At 45.4% G+C, this 17175-nt stretch overlaps 1 protein-coding gene across 4 annotated transcripts in view; it reads right to left on the bottom strand.

The window, feature by feature from the left end:
- Positions 1-17175, bottom strand: part of PACSIN3 (protein kinase C and casein kinase substrate in neurons 3) — a 24618-nt gene continuing 7443 nt past the window's right edge. For 2 of the 4 annotated variants that reach the window (XM_032111170.1, XM_032111169.1), the window contains exons 2-12: positions 12269-12352; positions 10732-10832; positions 10138-10294; positions 9133-9368; positions 8553-8708; positions 7825-8000; positions 6910-7030; positions 6313-6443; positions 5562-5627; positions 4888-5048; positions 1-3313 (exon numbers count right to left, since the gene is read on the bottom strand). In XM_032111170.1, coding sequence (XP_031967061.1) covers positions 3198-3313; positions 4888-5048; positions 5562-5627; positions 6313-6443; positions 6910-7030; positions 7825-8000; positions 8553-8708; positions 9133-9368; positions 10138-10294; positions 10732-10785 — 1374 coding nt within the window. In that variant the 5' untranslated portion in view covers positions 10786-10832; positions 12269-12352 and the 3' untranslated portion in view covers positions 1-3197. The remainder of the gene's footprint in view (positions 3314-4887; positions 5049-5561; positions 5628-6312; positions 6444-6909; positions 7031-7824; positions 8001-8552; positions 8709-9132; positions 9369-10137; positions 10295-10731; positions 10833-12268; positions 12353-17175) is intronic. The other 2 variants (XM_032111172.1, XM_032111171.1) reach the window with 2 other exon arrangements.

Genomic DNA, 17175 nt, shown 5'->3' on the forward strand with positions numbered 1-17175 from the left:
TATGAGCTTTCCACAAGGAATGGCTTTATTAAAAAATAAAATATGACTAGATAAGTTTTCACTGTGTTGCCCATCAGGCACAGAGATGCATTTGTATTTTTTTTACAAAAATCATGGGGGAAGAACAGGCTTCACTGGCCTTCTGGAATTCAGGCACAGCAATTAGTTCATGGGTACATGTCTCTGTTCACACACAAAACTTTTGGCATGGCATGGATGGCAAGTTTCAACTAGAATCTTTGTGGTTAACAAAACCTCATTTGCTTCTGTGGAAAACCAAGTATCTAGGCAGAGCTATTACTTTATTATAAGAGTATTAGATGTGGGTTGGTTTGGGTTTTTTTTTTTCCTTCCCTCTAGCTGGATTTTTACTACACAGGCTCTCTTCTACTAATCCAGATGGTTTTGGGTAGCCAGGACTAAGTGCCATGCCAGTTTATGAGGTATAGTCCAGCCAAGCAATTCTTCATTCTCTATGTGTTGTCTGCTGTCCATTACTTCAGCTCTTGGCAGGAATTTCTGATGTGCAAACATTCCTTAGGGGACTTGTTCACATAAGCTGCAATATGTCGCTATTTCTGGAAACCTTCAAGCAGCCCATTATAATCAGGTGGTCATGTTTTCCTAGGACAAACAAGTCTGTTCAGACTTTGTCCTGTGGAATTTCAGGTTGTTTGTACTGTAATCAGAGGTCCCATCTGCTGGACATTTCTGTCCTTTAGCACATTCTGGCCACACTGAGCTCCATCCCTAATTACAGCCTGACTAAAACTCAGAAGAGGAGTTGAAATCAATTTTCCATGCTATCCTCTGTAGCTCCCTTCTACCATTTTTTGACCTTACATGAAATCCTAGCATTAGCGCTTGAAATATGCAGGCTTATCAGGGACACTTCAGTATTGTTTATAGGACAGCTCAGGTCATTTTAGCACTGTTTTAGTCTCAGTTCTCTCAGAAGCCTGGCAGGCATGGCTCTCTTCACATTCACATGTGCTGGGACAAAGAAGCAACAAATCACTTCAGTGTGGGTCAGCGAGTGGAACACTTGTAATTACTGCACAACAGTAACAATACTTTTACCTGGGACACAGAACTGAAAGCAGAGACTAGATCTTTAAATAAATCCCAGTGTTTATACACCAACACCTCTAATTACATGGCATAAGCCTAGAAACATCTTCAGATATTGAACCTAGAATACTAAGTAAATTCATAGCTAAAATCAGGCATTTTTAATGTCTGTTGCTTAGATATTTAATTGCCTTTCAGAAATACTTTCTCTTTTCTTGAGAAATTACATAATAGACTCTGAGCAAAATGCTTCAGCCTGTTCTTTTAGTTTTCACCCCTCCTTCCCATTCATGAAATGGAGTGCTAGGGATATTTTGAGCAAAACTGTTCAACTCTTAAGTTTCTGTGGTCTCACAAAAGCACTAAATAACATTAGTCCCCCATCTCTTTGTCCATGGCAGACTACATTTCAAGGCATCCAGTATGCTGTAAAAGGTTAATTTCTGCTGTCAGCCAGGCAATGAGATGTTTGTGATACTTTACTCCTCATAAATTAACGGTGTTTGAATTCGTCCATCCCCTCCTCTGTTTCAGTCTACATTTTGGCTTACTAGCTGCTGTTAACACCCTACTGGCCATTTAATCCCAGTTATACCCATGACTTCAGACTTTCTTATGTGTAGCACCCTTTTTCCAAACGGCTCTGAAGCAGTTCACCCCATGCAGTTGGTGGAGACTGAGTTTTGTGAGTCTGACTTAGCCAGGTCACTTACACTTGCTAGGCCAGAATAAGAATGTCACTACAGAAGGTTACTACAAACTCAAAATGCATTTCAGCAGCAGTTTCAAGCAGATGTACTAAGTAAGCCATTTTTAAGCAATTGCTTTTTTGCCTTTGTTTCTCCAACAGTGGGAGCTTTTCCAGTTTTTTGTGCCCTCAAGCTCTTGGGCTTATCAGTCCCTATGTTGGAATATGCAGATGCATACATATCAGGATGCCAGGTCTTCCCAGCAGCCTCACAGGCTTTCCAAAGCGGAAGGACAGGTGAGATAAAGATGTTTGATACATCCTCCCTGCTGAATGGCACTTAACACATGGTCGTAAGTGCACTTGCAGCAATTCAGGACAAGAAGGGGAGTTGCCCCTCTATGGCTAATTTGTGCCAGCCAGCAGGCAGCTTCCACAGTGCAACCCTCATCACAGTGCAGGGGTCTTTGGCAAAGCAGGGAGTGCACTTCTAGCCCTGTGTAAGTCAAGATGTAGGAGGGTGTCTGCTGTGCACAAAGTGCTCTTGAAGAGAGGTGTAGCCAAAATAATCTAGATTCATTAGAAACCCCAACATATACAAGTGAATTTAGGGATCCTAACCAGAACAGCACTGGATTGTGGCTATCATTTTGTTAAAACCAGCCTTCAGCATGTGTCAAAGTCCATTTTAGCTCAGGGAGCATTCAGTCAACTCCAACTTGCTGCACAACAGGTCTGTTCACAACTCATCAGTCTTAACAGCCACACCATGCAAGACAGCAGCTTTTTTCTCCTGTGCCTCAGCTATACTGTCATTCATTCCTGGGGTTATCCCAATAAATATGAGGGCAGTGGAGAGGGATGTTCAGGTTGAAGCTCTATCACTTATACCAGCTGCCTTACCAGGGAAGCCAACAAGCTTGCAGGTGAGGGATACCAAAACCTTATAAAAGATGTGGGAGAACGAAGAGCTTTCTGCTAGTCAGCTTGATGGAGCTAAAAAGGGGAAACAATAGTAGAAGTTCCCTATTACCCTGCACATCCAAAATTCCTTGAACAGAAAGCCTGGAGGCAGGGCAGACCTCAACACCCTATGGATGGCATGTGCATTGAAGGCAAGGAAGCGTGCTTTCTCTTTTATAGAGCTCCATGAAAAAACTTATCTCCTTTCACTGAGTGCAAGTCAAAAGGATCTGTTTCTTTCTGCACTCCTGCACTACTGTAGTGCTCAGAAAAGTCTTTATTCATCCTTGTTTATTTCTTAGAAAATCCCTATGGCTCTAGATGTTTAAAATGAAGCATTAATTACATGGAATATGTGCCTTTAAAGTCCAGAAGCTGCTGGATATACTGCAAAGGTGGGTTGGGCCAGGAATGACCCAGGGACCTCTGCAGGAGACGCTGGTATGGCTGTGAGGCACTGGCAAGGCAGCAGTAATCATGATCCAACCTTTTCAACATAATTAGCAGGATAGAGTCCAACTTGACCAGTGAGAAGTCGCCCCTTGCACCAGCCCTGCTCATCTTCCTCACTAATCTTCATTAGTTCTTCACCTAAAAGTAAGAACAGTCATTAGGAGGCAGCCTTGAGAAAGGTAGCATGGCATTTTTACCCACCTAAGATGACTTAATAAAAAGCAAGACTATTGGTCTGAATCACCACACTTTTCTCCCCTTATCAACACCCATATCATAATGCACAGTTTAATCAAAGCCAGAACTTAAGAACTTTTAATCAAAGCCAAGGAACTTAAACAGACTTTCACTTCTTCTATTCAGCATCAGAAATCTTTTGTGCCCTAGAATTCTGCCTGCTTTTCTCTCCCTAAGGAACATGCTTACAAGCCAGCGTGATCAGATGGATCTGAGACAGTTTTTTCTTAGTGGCTCCTCTGATAGGCAAGTGGGAAGGAAATACAAGAAGCTGCTAAGCTCCAGCTGTTAGGACCCAAAACGCCTATTCCATGATGGAGTGTCTGGTTTGACCAGTAAGGCATGAAATCAACTGATTTCTCAGACTATGACCAGGAAAGACTCTTAACAGTCTCACATCTACTTTGGGAAGGGGCAGAAAGAGCCTCTCCTCTACCACAAGGTCATACTTCTGCCAGAGAGGGAGTCTGACTGCATCAATAGGCACATCCCACACTGTCAGAGTCTCAGAAAGTCACTGCTGTTAAGCTGAAGCCTTACTGGTATGTGTTGCTCAGAGGAGATTCAAAAAGAAGATGACTGCAACTAACAAGTCATACCCCTTTCATCTGCTGAGTGGAAAGAAAGAACAAAGTCAAGTTCTAGAGCACCCACATTGCAAGATATTTTAAAGCAAAAAGTTAGTGTTAGGAAGTTTACCAGTATGGTAACACTGCAGCATAGATACTGGCCTCAGGCACAAAGGCCCTGCTACAGAATGACTTCAGTGACTTTCAATGGGTGCATTTTGGAGAGATATAGCACAGAGATACCATGTAAAACTCAAAACAAGCAAGATCAGAAACACTCCCAAGATCCAGATGTCCTCTTGAAGTTGAGAGGAGGGCACATGCAAACTAACTAAAGGAAGAAAAGGGGACAGGTCTGTTTGCTCCAGCACTCAATCCTCTGCTGCAAGCCAGGATCTCCATCATCAAGATAGCCATTTTGAGCAACAGTTTGCATAGATGTTTTTGCCAGCTGACCTCTGCCTTCAGTAGTACACGTAAGTCAGGTGAGCTTTCTCCCAAAATACCTATCTTCACATTACTCGAAAAGATGATCCAGAACACCCATGTAATTTTTATATCAATGGTGCAGGGAGAAGCATTTAATAAAGTTTCAAGACACAATTCAAAGTAAATGCCCTAAGAGGAGGCAGGAAGGATCTGTTTTATCACTTGGGGTGTGCTCTCCCTGCATTCTGACCAAGGCCTAGACAGTCTCTTTCCATGCGGTCTCACTAGCTTTTAGTCTAGAAAAAATTAGATTTCCCACTGTATCATCCACTTTGAAGGAGCTGGTAGTGGGTCAGACCAAGGGAAGGATAAGTGTCAGTTTTCAAGAGGACATCCAATTCTTACAGAGTGTTTCAATCATTCAGTCAGCCCGAGTGAGGACAGCAAAAGGTTAGTAAGAGATTAGTGCTTGTGTACCTGCTTTAAAGCTCAGCTCATCAGCCTCCTGTCCTGTGTAATCATAGAGTGCTCGTACCCGTACACCTGGTACCTTTAGGTCATCCTCATGCCCGTTGGCATCCAGGCACTTCTTGGGAGTGTCCTCATCTGACCACTCCGAAATATCTTCCTTCCCTCCACTTTGTGTGTGGAAGGTGAGAGAGGACAAGATGGTTGTTAGTAGACTGATCGTTCACCCACCTCCTCCCCAATCATGCACTACCCTGACTCCCCCTGAGACTGCTCTGCTATAGGACAGGGTGCAAGAGGCCCAACAGCCAAGCAAGGGTGAACAAGGAAGAGATATCTCAGGAGATACTACATTTTGTTGAAAGCACCCCACATTAGAGCCCTGAGGGCCAAGAGGGTAACGTGCTCTCAAAGTATTTTCACACATGCACACTCTTCATGACCTCATCCTACTCTAGCAGACCCTCTCACACAAGGAAGGCCAGTCCTAACTGGAGAGCCCAGCTGCATCCAGAGTTATTCCAGCCAAGAATAAAACAGAGAGGAAAAGCCATGTTGTGCATCTTGAAGAGATGTCTGGAATGATGTTTTCCAGGTCAGGGACAAGAGCAGAGGGGAAGAGCAGCAGAGGACAGACACCTGAAACCCAAAAAAACCCTGCAGAGGCTATGTTCCATACTAACTTCACATGGGTTGGTGCCTTCAGGGTGTCATAGAAGAGGCTGTTCTGCTCCTCTTGATAGGAAAACCTGTAGATTGGCAAATAGGGCCCCCTGAATCCAACTGACTGTGAAATACAGTAGTGGCCTTGAGAAATCTCTATATCCCCATTCTTCTCTGCTCAGTTCACTTTGGCCAGAGTCTACCTTTTAAAGCAGGACAGCTATTGGAACAGTAGGATGAGTCTGTTCTGCCTCTCCCTATTCTCCAGGCTTGCCTCCTGGCAAGGGAAGCAGCTATACCCAAACTTGTCAGGAACTACTCAGAACCATACCAGGGAAAAACAATAAAAATTTGTTGCCTTCATTTAGGAAACCACACAACTCCCAACTCTCCTCACCCTCTCTGGGAGGAAGAACTGGGGAAATGCATGCCAGAATCAGACAGCACTAGTCAGACTGGGCTAAATCTTGTCACTAGAAGGATCTTTACAAGGAAGGCACTTTGTGAGGCAGAATGTGCTAGACAAACAAACAAACAAAAAAAACCAAACAAACAAAAAAAACCCCTAAAAACCCAACAAAACAAACCCAAAACCAAACAGCTACCCTAAACTGCATTTTCTACATGGCCTTTTCCAGAGTGCCACAGGCAAGGCCATGGGCAAGAGACAGGAAGTTAAGGAAGAGATACTCCTATCAATCCAACTCATTCACGGCCCTAGGCAGGACTGTACTTTTCCTAACCTGATGTATCCCAGAATTCAGCCTTTACCTTGTCTGCAGAGGGGTCTGTGAGACAACACCATCTCGTGCAGGCAAAATGCTGGTCAGTGTGACATCATCACCCATCTTGCCACTCTTCTCCTTCTTGGTGATTTGCCGCTGTGTTTCGAGGGACCATTCCTGTCCAGAGAAAACCAGTAATACTATCAAGCCACTCAGATAGAAAAGCTGTGTACATCTTTTCTGCCCAATATAGAAGGACAGAAGACAAGGTTGTACTTCAGTAGCAGCTGAACTGGTCAGCTCTAGAGCCTTGCTGGCATAGCAGGCTTACTTCTGTTGAATCCCAAGGCACAACAAGAGGCTGTGAGAAAATCATCACAGAAAGCTGTCCCATGGCCCTGAGCACCACCTCCTGTTCTTTGACCTTGCAGCTGGATGGCTGGAGTATAGCTTGGCAGCCTATGTATGTCCCTTTGGGCACCAGACAGCTTGCAACACAACAACAATTTCAGAAGAGCCTAACACACCAAGCTTGCTGAGCAAAGACATGATCCTTCCAACACAAGACTAGTAATCTGCCAATTTCAGAAAAGCAGCTAATTGTTTGGAAATAGCATTAACACAGTCTAGAATGCTACCCCACCTCAAACTGAGGCCAATTCATCGCCATGCCCGGTCCGTGAGTGTTGCGCCACCACTTCAGGTCCTCCTGGTTGTCTGCAGCCATGATGACTTGGTGGAGATCCCGATACAACGCATGAAAGCTATGACCAGAACAAACAAAACCACCAGCAATCAAGTCCCTCGGCAGTTTCCCAAAAGCCAAGTAGGAAGGAAGAGATTAACCTCATGCACAATTACATAGCATCCTCAATCACACAAGATTAGGTGCTAGAGCAGCACCTATTCAGTCCTAGGAAAACACAGCCACTCTTACAGGAGAGTCAGCTTGGCAAACGGGACAGGCTTGTTTGGTGTGGCAGTGCCTAACAAGTGCCAGCTCTCAGCACAGCTCATTTAATGAGCACTGAAAGAACTCGGCACTTTCTTGCACACAGACATGGAGGTGGCTCAGATTTGTTGCCTCTACCATAAAAGGGGCACAGAAGATTTTTGGCTACACCTATTACCCATTGTGTAACCCCTCTTAGGGGTTACAGGCACTACTTCACAAAAGGCCTCCCTACTAAGGGCAAAATGGGTGGAATAACCATCAGTACTAGAAGGCAACAGAGCTACATTCCTTAGCCTGGGATTATATATAGCAACATGGAGGCATTTCATAGGATAGAAGTACACACACAGGACAGTACTGGACAGTAGTGAAAGAGGAAGGGTTTGAAGGCAGAAAATCCTCTCTGGGGAGCCCACAATCACAGACCCCAGCACTGGTCCCTCTAAAGAGACCAAATGCCAGTTCTAAGATACACCTGAAAGGGGAAGGAACAAGATCTGGCTGATGCAAGCAAGCAGCTTGCAGAGATGCCAGAACTGGCACCCCTCACCAGAGCCTAAGCACTCCTGGCTGGCACAATTCCCCCTGTATCAGGGCCAGTACCTTTCATTAGTGGAGAGGTTGAGATGCTGGTGCAGGTTCAGAAGCATCTCCTTAAAGAAGCACAATCGCTTGCGCTCTGCCTCCTGACAGCCCTCAAACACTTGCTCCATGTCCTCCATGTAGCGGGGATTGTAGCGGTTCAACTCTTCCAGCATCTTCTCATATTGATCCTTGCACTGTAGCAGGAGCACAGCAATGGTGAGATGTGTTGCCCTGATGGCAAACAAGTAACAACCCTCCCTACTCTGGCTTGGGACTGACAAGTTCTTTTCTACCCTTCACTGTTGAGCAAACACACTAAAGAAATAAGAAGACATCCCATAGCTAGTGTCCCAGTCCATTGCTCTCCTAATATTCTTGCAAATTTCCTGTTCTTCCTTGCTACTCTCTTCTGTACAGGACCTTCCATGCTTTTCCCTCTTCTGGACAGACAAATCTTCTATTTTTGGTAGCCAAGCCTTCAGCTCTAGAGGTTCCACCCCCCTGCACCAAATCCCCTACACTTTTTTCCTTTTTTATTTTAAATTTGTTTATTAATTAGGATCTTGCCCAACTCCAAAGACAGAGACCTTGGTTACTGAAGTCTCAGTCCAGCTCACTAAAACCTCAGACGATGGGATCTCACATCAGGCTTCAGCAGGAGTCATTTCACCGAGGGACATTACCACCAATGCTTTTTCCTTGAAAGGAGTAGCCTTGTGACCCCCATCCATACAACTCACACGCACCTTCTCAGCCTCTTGAGTGCACTTCTCTACGCGCTCCTGCAACTTGCGCATCTGCTCCTGGGAGACAGATGAGTCTGCCTTGGCATGGTTCTCCCTTGTATGGGCTGTTTTCTCCTCCTTCCGGGCTGCATGGTAGTTTTTCTTAGAAGTCTCCACCTGTAGGAGAAGGGATGCAGAAAAAGCCACGATCTTGCGAACACTGATTCTCCAATACTCAGAGGAGGCATGTTAACATTTGTTAAAGTCTGCAGCAACCTAACAGGAATGCCAATTCAGCATTTAGTAAACAATGCTCCAGTGGGAAGAGGTACCTTCAAATGATCTCTTTTTCAGAGCTCACCTGCTCTGAAAAAACCTGCTTAGCTAACATGTCATCTGTGCAGGAATACAGAACCTGTTACCAAAGTCTTCCCATACAGGCAGGAGTTATAAAACCATAAGAACAAGACCCTTGAGACATCCCTCCCTCTCTGGGATTCTCTGCTACTCTGGCTAACCTCATTTGTTTGCCTAGTGGCTCTTGAAATCCGGCAGCCAGCTCTACTGCCCTTATCTCTTTCTCCATTCACACTTTGCTTACATCTTTCATCTTCTTCACCCAAGGTTTCTGGGCCTTGCGGAACCCATCCTCTGCATCCTTTGTTTCCTTGAAGCCTCCAATCATCTGCTTGTGGTAAGCCTCCTTCTGCCAGGCCTTGATCTTATCCGAGTCTTCACCAGCCAGGTGGTTCCGGACAGCCAAATGAATTTCACTCAGTTTGTCTGCAGCCGTCAGGAAGGCATGCCAGGCCTTTTCCAGAGTACCATACTGCGGACCTGCAGGAATAAGCACCACAGGGGCTCTTATACCTACTGCCCACAGAAAGGATTGCAGATTCTTTTTCTCCTGCATACTTCTACCAGTATGGAGTCACTTCCCTAACTCTATCCAATCAAACAAGTCAGCACTGACTGGTCTCCACAGTCCCACCAGGCAGCATCTAGACTGACTGTTAGAGCTGGATGAGATGGGCATTTCTTTGGGCAGCCTCAACTGTTCCAGATGGTGCCTGCTAGGAGAAGGTTTCTGTAGAAAATTCTCTTCCCAAATCTGCCCTGAGCTTCAGGACAGACAGCAACATTAGTTCATGACTGAAGCTAGGCTTCTGCTCCACAGACCAGTAGGTCCTTTGGGACATCTGTCCCATTGTTTCCTGTTACTTTGTGAGTTTGACCACACTGCCACTAAATCACAGCATTAATAGTTATTCTCAGACTGGAGGAGAAGACAGCTAAGCCATCCTTAAAAAGGAGGTATCTCCAGCTTGATTTAAGACATGGACTGCCCAAGGACTTGCCAAACTAAGCACACAGACTTATTTTTTTTAATAACCAAGCACATGACAAGAGAACCCCTCTCTAAGTGAATCAGAGGACTGACTACAAAAACAGGCAAACACACAAAAAAGACACCCAAGAAAGTCACCCCCTTACTGGGGAAGGGAAGCCTGTCCCTGAAAGAAACAATGCCACCTCAGTAAGAGAGAGCACTCAGAGCAGAGTGCAATGATTGCCTCCTGTTCCCAGTCTAATATGCCAACTTTACCTCTCTCCACATTGGTCCTCCACTTACGGGACCACTCTGTTAGCTGCTGGGCATAGTTCTTCTCTATCTTGGCTCGCTCCTGGAAGCAGGAGATTAAGTCATTGCAGAGCCGGTACCCATCATCCACACGTTTCACTGTCCGCTTGTAGTTTCCAGCCTGAAACGTCACACAACATTATTGTTTATAGTGTACTGACTTTCATGTTCCTTCAGTACAGACAACAGCAGGCCCATTATTGCATGGGGAGGGAACATGGGCCCTTCTGAAGCCAGCATCTGGGCTCAGACCCGCCTTTGGCACTCTCAGGCAAACACAGCACTGGAGAGAAGAAGCTGAGATGCTTTCCTTGTTTCTCTCACAGCTCAGAGCTATGTCAGCTGAACAAGGAACTCTCATTCCACAGCATCTGTGGAAGTCACCTACTCCCTGCAGTAACACACAGCATGGTACTGAACCTTCCCACAGTTCCTCCCTTCCACTCCTCAAGGGCAACATGTCACCCACAGACCCGGAACTCAACCCACTGGTAATTCCACCAGTGGGTGGTAAGATGACACTCCTACCTCCCTCACACTCCAATTATCCTTCCTTACCTCCCAGAAACTGCCCCCAGGAGCCTCCCCACCAGCATCATCTTCTGATGACATCACCCTCTTTTTCTTGCAGCAGGGAATGTTTGCAGATTTCAGTTAACCTGAGAATAGAGAAAAGTGACTTCAAACACAGCAGTGGCTGAGCCTTTACAGACAGCATGGTTCTCCATGACTCTTGGAGCTGGAGGAGCCCAACTTGCTGCCCTGCAGTCAAGTACTGGCATCAGTGCCCCTCCAGCTGCAAATGGCAAGGTCCAGCAGAGATGCCCAGGACTGAACTGGCGTCCTCCCTCCCTGCAGACAGGAGGCCTCCTTGGCAGGCCTGTAACACATTGGGAAAGGATGTCATAGAAGACAATGTTGCCAAACCTTGGCTGTACAGATATCAGAGATGCTCGTGAATCCAACACTCTTCAGCAGCACCAAATACTTCTGCAGAGATCCCTTTCTTAACAAAGGCCCTCAAGAGGGTAATAGAAACTGAGGTAGCTAAAGCTATTTGAAATCTGCCTTGAAAGATTTTAAATAAATCTTCTGTCAATGAAGATGACTCCAGCTTCCCAGTATGACTCAGGATTACGGGATTACAACAACTGACAGGAAAACAAGGCTGAGCAGTCAGCAGGCAGGCATGTCTTGAATGGGGAGGAGCCCTATAAGCTGCCCACCAGCCAAGCTGGGCTTGAGCAGAAGTACAGAAACATGCTGGGGCATACCCAGCCAAACAGCAGCGCAGGACACTGCTTCCTCTAGAAACATCCTTGCACAGCTGCTGGTTTCACTACACTCACTGCATTAGGCTCAAAATCGAAGCTGAAAGGTAAAAGGTTCATCTCATTCTCTGCTGCCTCAGAACTTTTGCCCATTCCCCTGTGCTGGCTTGCACTGCTAGTTTGTTCCTGATGTGGTACAACACTGAATTCCTTGCAGAGGTTCAGGGTTGTTCTTGTGCAAGAATGAGAGAAGGAGTAACAGGACCCAAGCCCAGTCACTTGCTGACAAACCCAATCCTTTCCAGACAAGCCCAGGTTAATGCAGCATGCACAGCCCTTGCTGCCACTTCTCCCCTTGCACATTCCTGGTTATAAAAAGCTTCCCTCACACCCCATAGAGGTATCTGCTCATTTTGCCAGCCCACAGAGCACACAGCAGAGATGAAGATCAGGTCAAGAGTACACATCTCCCACCTCATGCAAATCCTTCTTGGTGGCAGGAGCCTCACAGTGAAGTGCCCCAACCCAGACTGCAGGAATTTTTGACATTTGGCTATGTTTGCCCAGTGTCATCTCATGGAGTGTGTCAGAAGTATATTAATGCTGTTTCTTCTTCAGAAGGCTGGAAGTACTGAATTCCAGTCACTGAAGCAAGTTGTTAAATCGGATATGACATACAGGTGCCTGAACCTTGAAAAACTAATTCCTCCACCATGCCACCAGCTGTCCCTGTCCTCCCTCCCCACCGTTTGTCATCTGACTGCAAAGCCATCTTACAGCCTCCAGGGCATGCAACTCTACTCCTGGCCCCAGTAACTACATACCTGAATGCTGAAAGTGAGATGCCGAAGGGGGAGCAGTGGGAAGCCGGCAAGTGTGTCTCAAGCTCTTCAGACTCTGAAAAAAGACTGGAGGAGACAGAGATGGGTACGGTCAGACACTCCTTTGAAGGGATGATGCCTGTTCTGATGCACTGCAATCCTAGGGGTGTCCCTTTTCTACCAGCTACTTAGGAGGGGCACCCTCTGATATAGCAGCTGCAGCCACCGTGCTTCCCGAGATGCCATGTTCCAGCACGTAGGAGAGATGCCAAATCCTTGTGTCACAAGATCAAGCCCCAGAGAGTTAAAATAGAAACACTGGGGTGGCTGACAGCACTGTACAGGAAAGGTAGCATCACAACAGCTGAGCACAGGGAACAGCTTGGGCCAGAAAGGCCTAAAATAAGCACAGACCCCAGGCACCCCACGTGGGGCCTGGTCTCCCCTCACTGGACAGTGTCCAGTTTAGCAAACTCCACAGCCTCCATGCACTGCTGCATATACTTTTGCACACAGCTGCCTTTGGGAGAAAGAGGGAAGGATACACATACACTTTCTCCAGTCCCTTTTAACTAAAGATGAAGAAGATTTATACATAAGTCAAAGAACTTGATAACTCCACATTAAAAAAAAAAAAAAAAGCCACCAAAACTCACCAGAAAGCATATTCTGGTCTACAGTCCCTTTAGTAGTCAAGCACCTAGCACTGCACTGGTAGGACATGGCTCTCTAGCCGGAGAGCTTTTTTGTCCCTTGCTTCTGTAAGCTGTTCCCATCATATTCTCAGAAATACTTCATTTTGCCATATGGTACAGGGAACTGTCATCAGCTTTCCACAGAGCAAAGAGAAGTAAAAGGTCTGCAGAGGCTATTAGAAGCAAGGGCAGAATAAGGCATTTTTGCTTATCTCATGCTTACATCCCTGGGGACTTACCTCAATGTAAAAAAGTCTATCAAAAACAACAACAACAACAAAAACCTCAACAACAGACAAGCAAAAAATCCCTTCTTCTCAGTCACCAGCACTCAGCTGCAGCTGGAAGGTTAGGGCAGCTGAGAATAGAACCTGCAAAACCTGGAAGTGGGATTTTTAGCCAGACAACAAGACCATTTTTAAGATGAAAGAAGGTAGGCAAAGAGAAGGAAGGAAAGAAAAGCAGACTGGATTATTGCAAGCTAGTGACTTTTTGTGAGGAAGGGGAGGCCAGGAGGTTGAGGGGGAAGAGTTGTGACTATGAGTGGTCCAGGTCACTGGATAAAAGGTTAAAGCTCATCAAAAACCTTATAAGGCTTCCCAGTAGTCCCCAATAAAACCAGACTACACATTCCTGAAATTGCTATGATTTAAAAAAACTTCATGAAGTTATGTAAAGGTATATTTAAAACCCATTCTTTCTTTTTTTCTCCTGATGAAGACATAGATCAATTATACATGACACATGAACGCTGTATCACTTTTTCCGCACCACTCCCCCATCCCCACTTTATCAGGAAGCAATGAATCACAAACATGCCTTCCATCTCTGGTTTCCAATTCGGGCTGACTACATGGTACTAGAATTTGGGGGGTAAATGTGGAAAGCTGTTGTGTGGCAGTACACACTTGTTCATTCAAGGGAGAGTCAGGAAAAACAAATGTCCCAAAACCTCAATCTATTATTTCTGCAGTTTCCATGTTAGAATTTGAGTCACATCTGCTTGCTTTCTCAGGAGTTACCAACTCAACCAGATTTACGGTCACTAACAGGCTCTGAAATACAGTAATAGCTGTGCTGGATCAGACTAAGGTTTATCATGGCCTCATAGCCTTTCTAGACAGCAGCCAAAAGCAGATACCTTCCCTCACTTTCACAATAGAGCAAGCATACATGATGCCTCCCTGCATGTTCTCCAAGCCTCTAACCACTTGCTGACAGGAACTTCCCTGAGCTGGATGTGGCACCTATGAATGAGCACTCAACAGATTTCTCTTCCATTAATTTCTTCAACCTGCTTTTGAACTCATATATGAGTTTTCAGCATCCATAACATCATGTGGCAAAGTATCCCACAACTTAAGGCTTTACTGTAGTCATCAGCACCATAGCTAGGTGGGAAAATACAATGAAGTGGTATAATATTTCTACAGGCTAATCTCCATGACCCGAGTAGCAGTCCATTGAGTACATATTTCCATTGCAGTTGTATGGACTTTATAGACATCCAGAAAAATCCAGCTTGGTAGAAGCAAAAGGGTCAAAGAACAAGAAGGACCCTTTTCTGCTGGGCTTTTTCTGGACTTTACATACTTCATGAGTCCATGTCAGTCAGCAGATCAAATTGGATCTGCATGCAGACATAGGGAAGGTACTTAGTACTGCAGAGAGGGGCTGGAAAGAACAGCTGCTGCTGTCACCCTGAGCAAGCCCTGGAAGAGCAAGTAGATTGCCAGTCCACCCCTTCATGCCTATCTATTCCTGAAATACCACATGTTGTAAGCCACTAAGGGTTTGAGACCAGGGAAAACCTGAGTTTGACGGGAAAAGTAAATACATGTGCCAAAGCCTGGAGGTTGTTTTACAGCAAAGTAAAGATGACAGGGATACCTTGTGGACAGCCTGATTTAGCAAGAGCCACCAAATGATTCAGGAGGCCTGGCAGAGCCTGTATAGTACGAGCAATGTAGCTGGAGTTATACTGGGTTGACTGGAGTTTTATGTGGGCTAGTATTACATACAAGACTCCTCCTGATGCCACTGCCACCTCTGCTAGGAGGAGGCTATCTAGCAAATCATATTTGCAGGGCAAAGGAATGTTTATTCCTACCTTCCCACCTTTATCAGCTCTCACATTTAAGAGCTACTTAAGACCTCACTGCAGCTCCTGCAAAACGAGGTCTCCGAAGAAGAGGGAAGGAGTGACTACATTGCTATTCATTTCACACCTCCAGAGGATTATGGATAAAGGTATCACAGACACCACTACAACCAGCAACATCAGGAAAGCTGAACCATGCAAATGACAGCTACAACTGTTTCTGCTTCCAGTGTTAGAAAAGATACCTCCCTTCTTCCCCCACATACCTGCTCTCACATAGGAGCCAACATAATTATTGGGCCACACCTACTATCAACTCCCTATTAAGTTATCAAAAAATGGCTCTTGCTCTTTAGCTGCAGAAAGGTGGAATGGCTCATGACTGTCTCACTGGTACCGAGCTGCACTCGGGAAAATGCCAGAGGGTTCATTGCAATAGAGCTGTTTTTACCTTTAAGCCATGTTATTATTCTCACACATGATGCAGTCAGGGATGCATCTCAGACCACAGATCCCTGCTCTCAGACCAAGGTGCCAGGCTAAAACCTTCCCTTTCAAAAACATGTGAAAACCATTATGCATTATAGGGTGTGCCTTGTTTCATGCTTTCACAGCATCTGTGCAACAGAGTCCCAATCCACAAAGAAAACTTCTAGACCCAAAAGTAGTAATAGCTCTTCTCCACTGAAAGCTTTCCCTCAGGCAGGTAAACCACAGAAATCCTCTTCCATCTACATTACATTCCAATACTTCCACCTCCAAATGCCCAAGGCACCACCACTTCTATGCATTGCTTGACTGCCTCCTGAGACTCCCTGTGAGAAACTGTTTTCCAAAGTTCACCAAGATCAAGCCTCTGAACTCTACAAATGCTCAAAGGGCTGGCGTATGCAACCTTGCAGGAATTCATCCACAGAAACAAAGCTTGTATATCCCACCAGACAAGGCCTTCTGCCCAACTCCCCTTTCCCAAGCGCAACAGCAAATGCTGGATGCAGACACATGTAGGAACAAACTGAGTTACATTTATCTAGTAACTGAGGCTTTGGTGGAGACACATTTTTATTGTGGATCAATTTCTATATAGGTGCTAAAGCAAAAGTTTTAATCAATAACAGGTTGCTACTAATTTCCACCTCAAGACAACTACCACCACAAGGCAGGAATTTGATACTTTCTGCAGCCAATTTGTTTGATTCCCAGGTCATTTTTCTGTACACAGTGGTCAAAGTATTCTTTTCTCTCCAAAAACACTGGCACTCTGGTATAGGTTGCAGATAAACACTTCAATCTGAACAATCCAAAAAAGATGGCAGCCCCCCTTCCCTTACAGAATGACAAGCATGAAATCCCTTTTTTTTTTTTTTTCCTTTTAACTTGTCAGAACAAAACTAGAGAGGTGAAGTCAGGAGATTCCACATGACTCCAGCAGTGTAACAAACTGGACTGCTGTTGGTACAGAAGAGCTAGGAAGGTCCCCAACAGAGAGAACAAAATGGGGCATGGGACAGGGTGTGCTTTCCAGACTCACCATCTCTGGAACTACACATCCAGTAGGTCTGAACCAGCAACTGGGATGATGCCCAGTAATGTGCTCTCCACTGCCATTATATAGGAGGTCTGGTATTTACAGGTGTACTCACCTTTCTGAAGAGGGGACAGATCTTATCTACTGCTAGAAAGGATGCAATGTAACACAAAGATCCTCCAAAACTTCCCTTAGAGGTATTTCTCTTACTGCAGTGTCACACCCTCAGCAGTCACCTGACTGGGAAAGGGACTAAGCCAGTGTTTCCCAGCCTCTCCCTAAGGACTGAAGCCTGCCAGGGCTGTCTAATACAGTTTCAAGCAAGATTTCAGCTCATTTCTCCAGCCAGGGAAAGGTCAGAGAGACATCAGGCAGAACAGTAACTACACACAGAGGTCACTTCAGCTATGTGCAAGCCTGTAACAGAAGCCCATCTCCCAGCCCATGATTCTCTAGAGAACACGTGGCTGTCCACTAGCAAAATTCTCTATGATTATACCAAAGTATAAAACACAGAAAAGATCCTGTTCCACTTGAAGGGCTGACCCCCTGAGCTTGTGCTGCTTCATTATATTCTCTTATTTCA

This window comes from Corvus moneduloides, chromosome 6 (assembly GCF_009650955.1).
Source record: "Corvus moneduloides isolate bCorMon1 chromosome 6, bCorMon1.pri, whole genome shotgun sequence".
In the NCBI taxonomy this organism is placed as follows: Eukaryota; Metazoa; Chordata; class Aves; order Passeriformes; family Corvidae; genus Corvus; species Corvus moneduloides.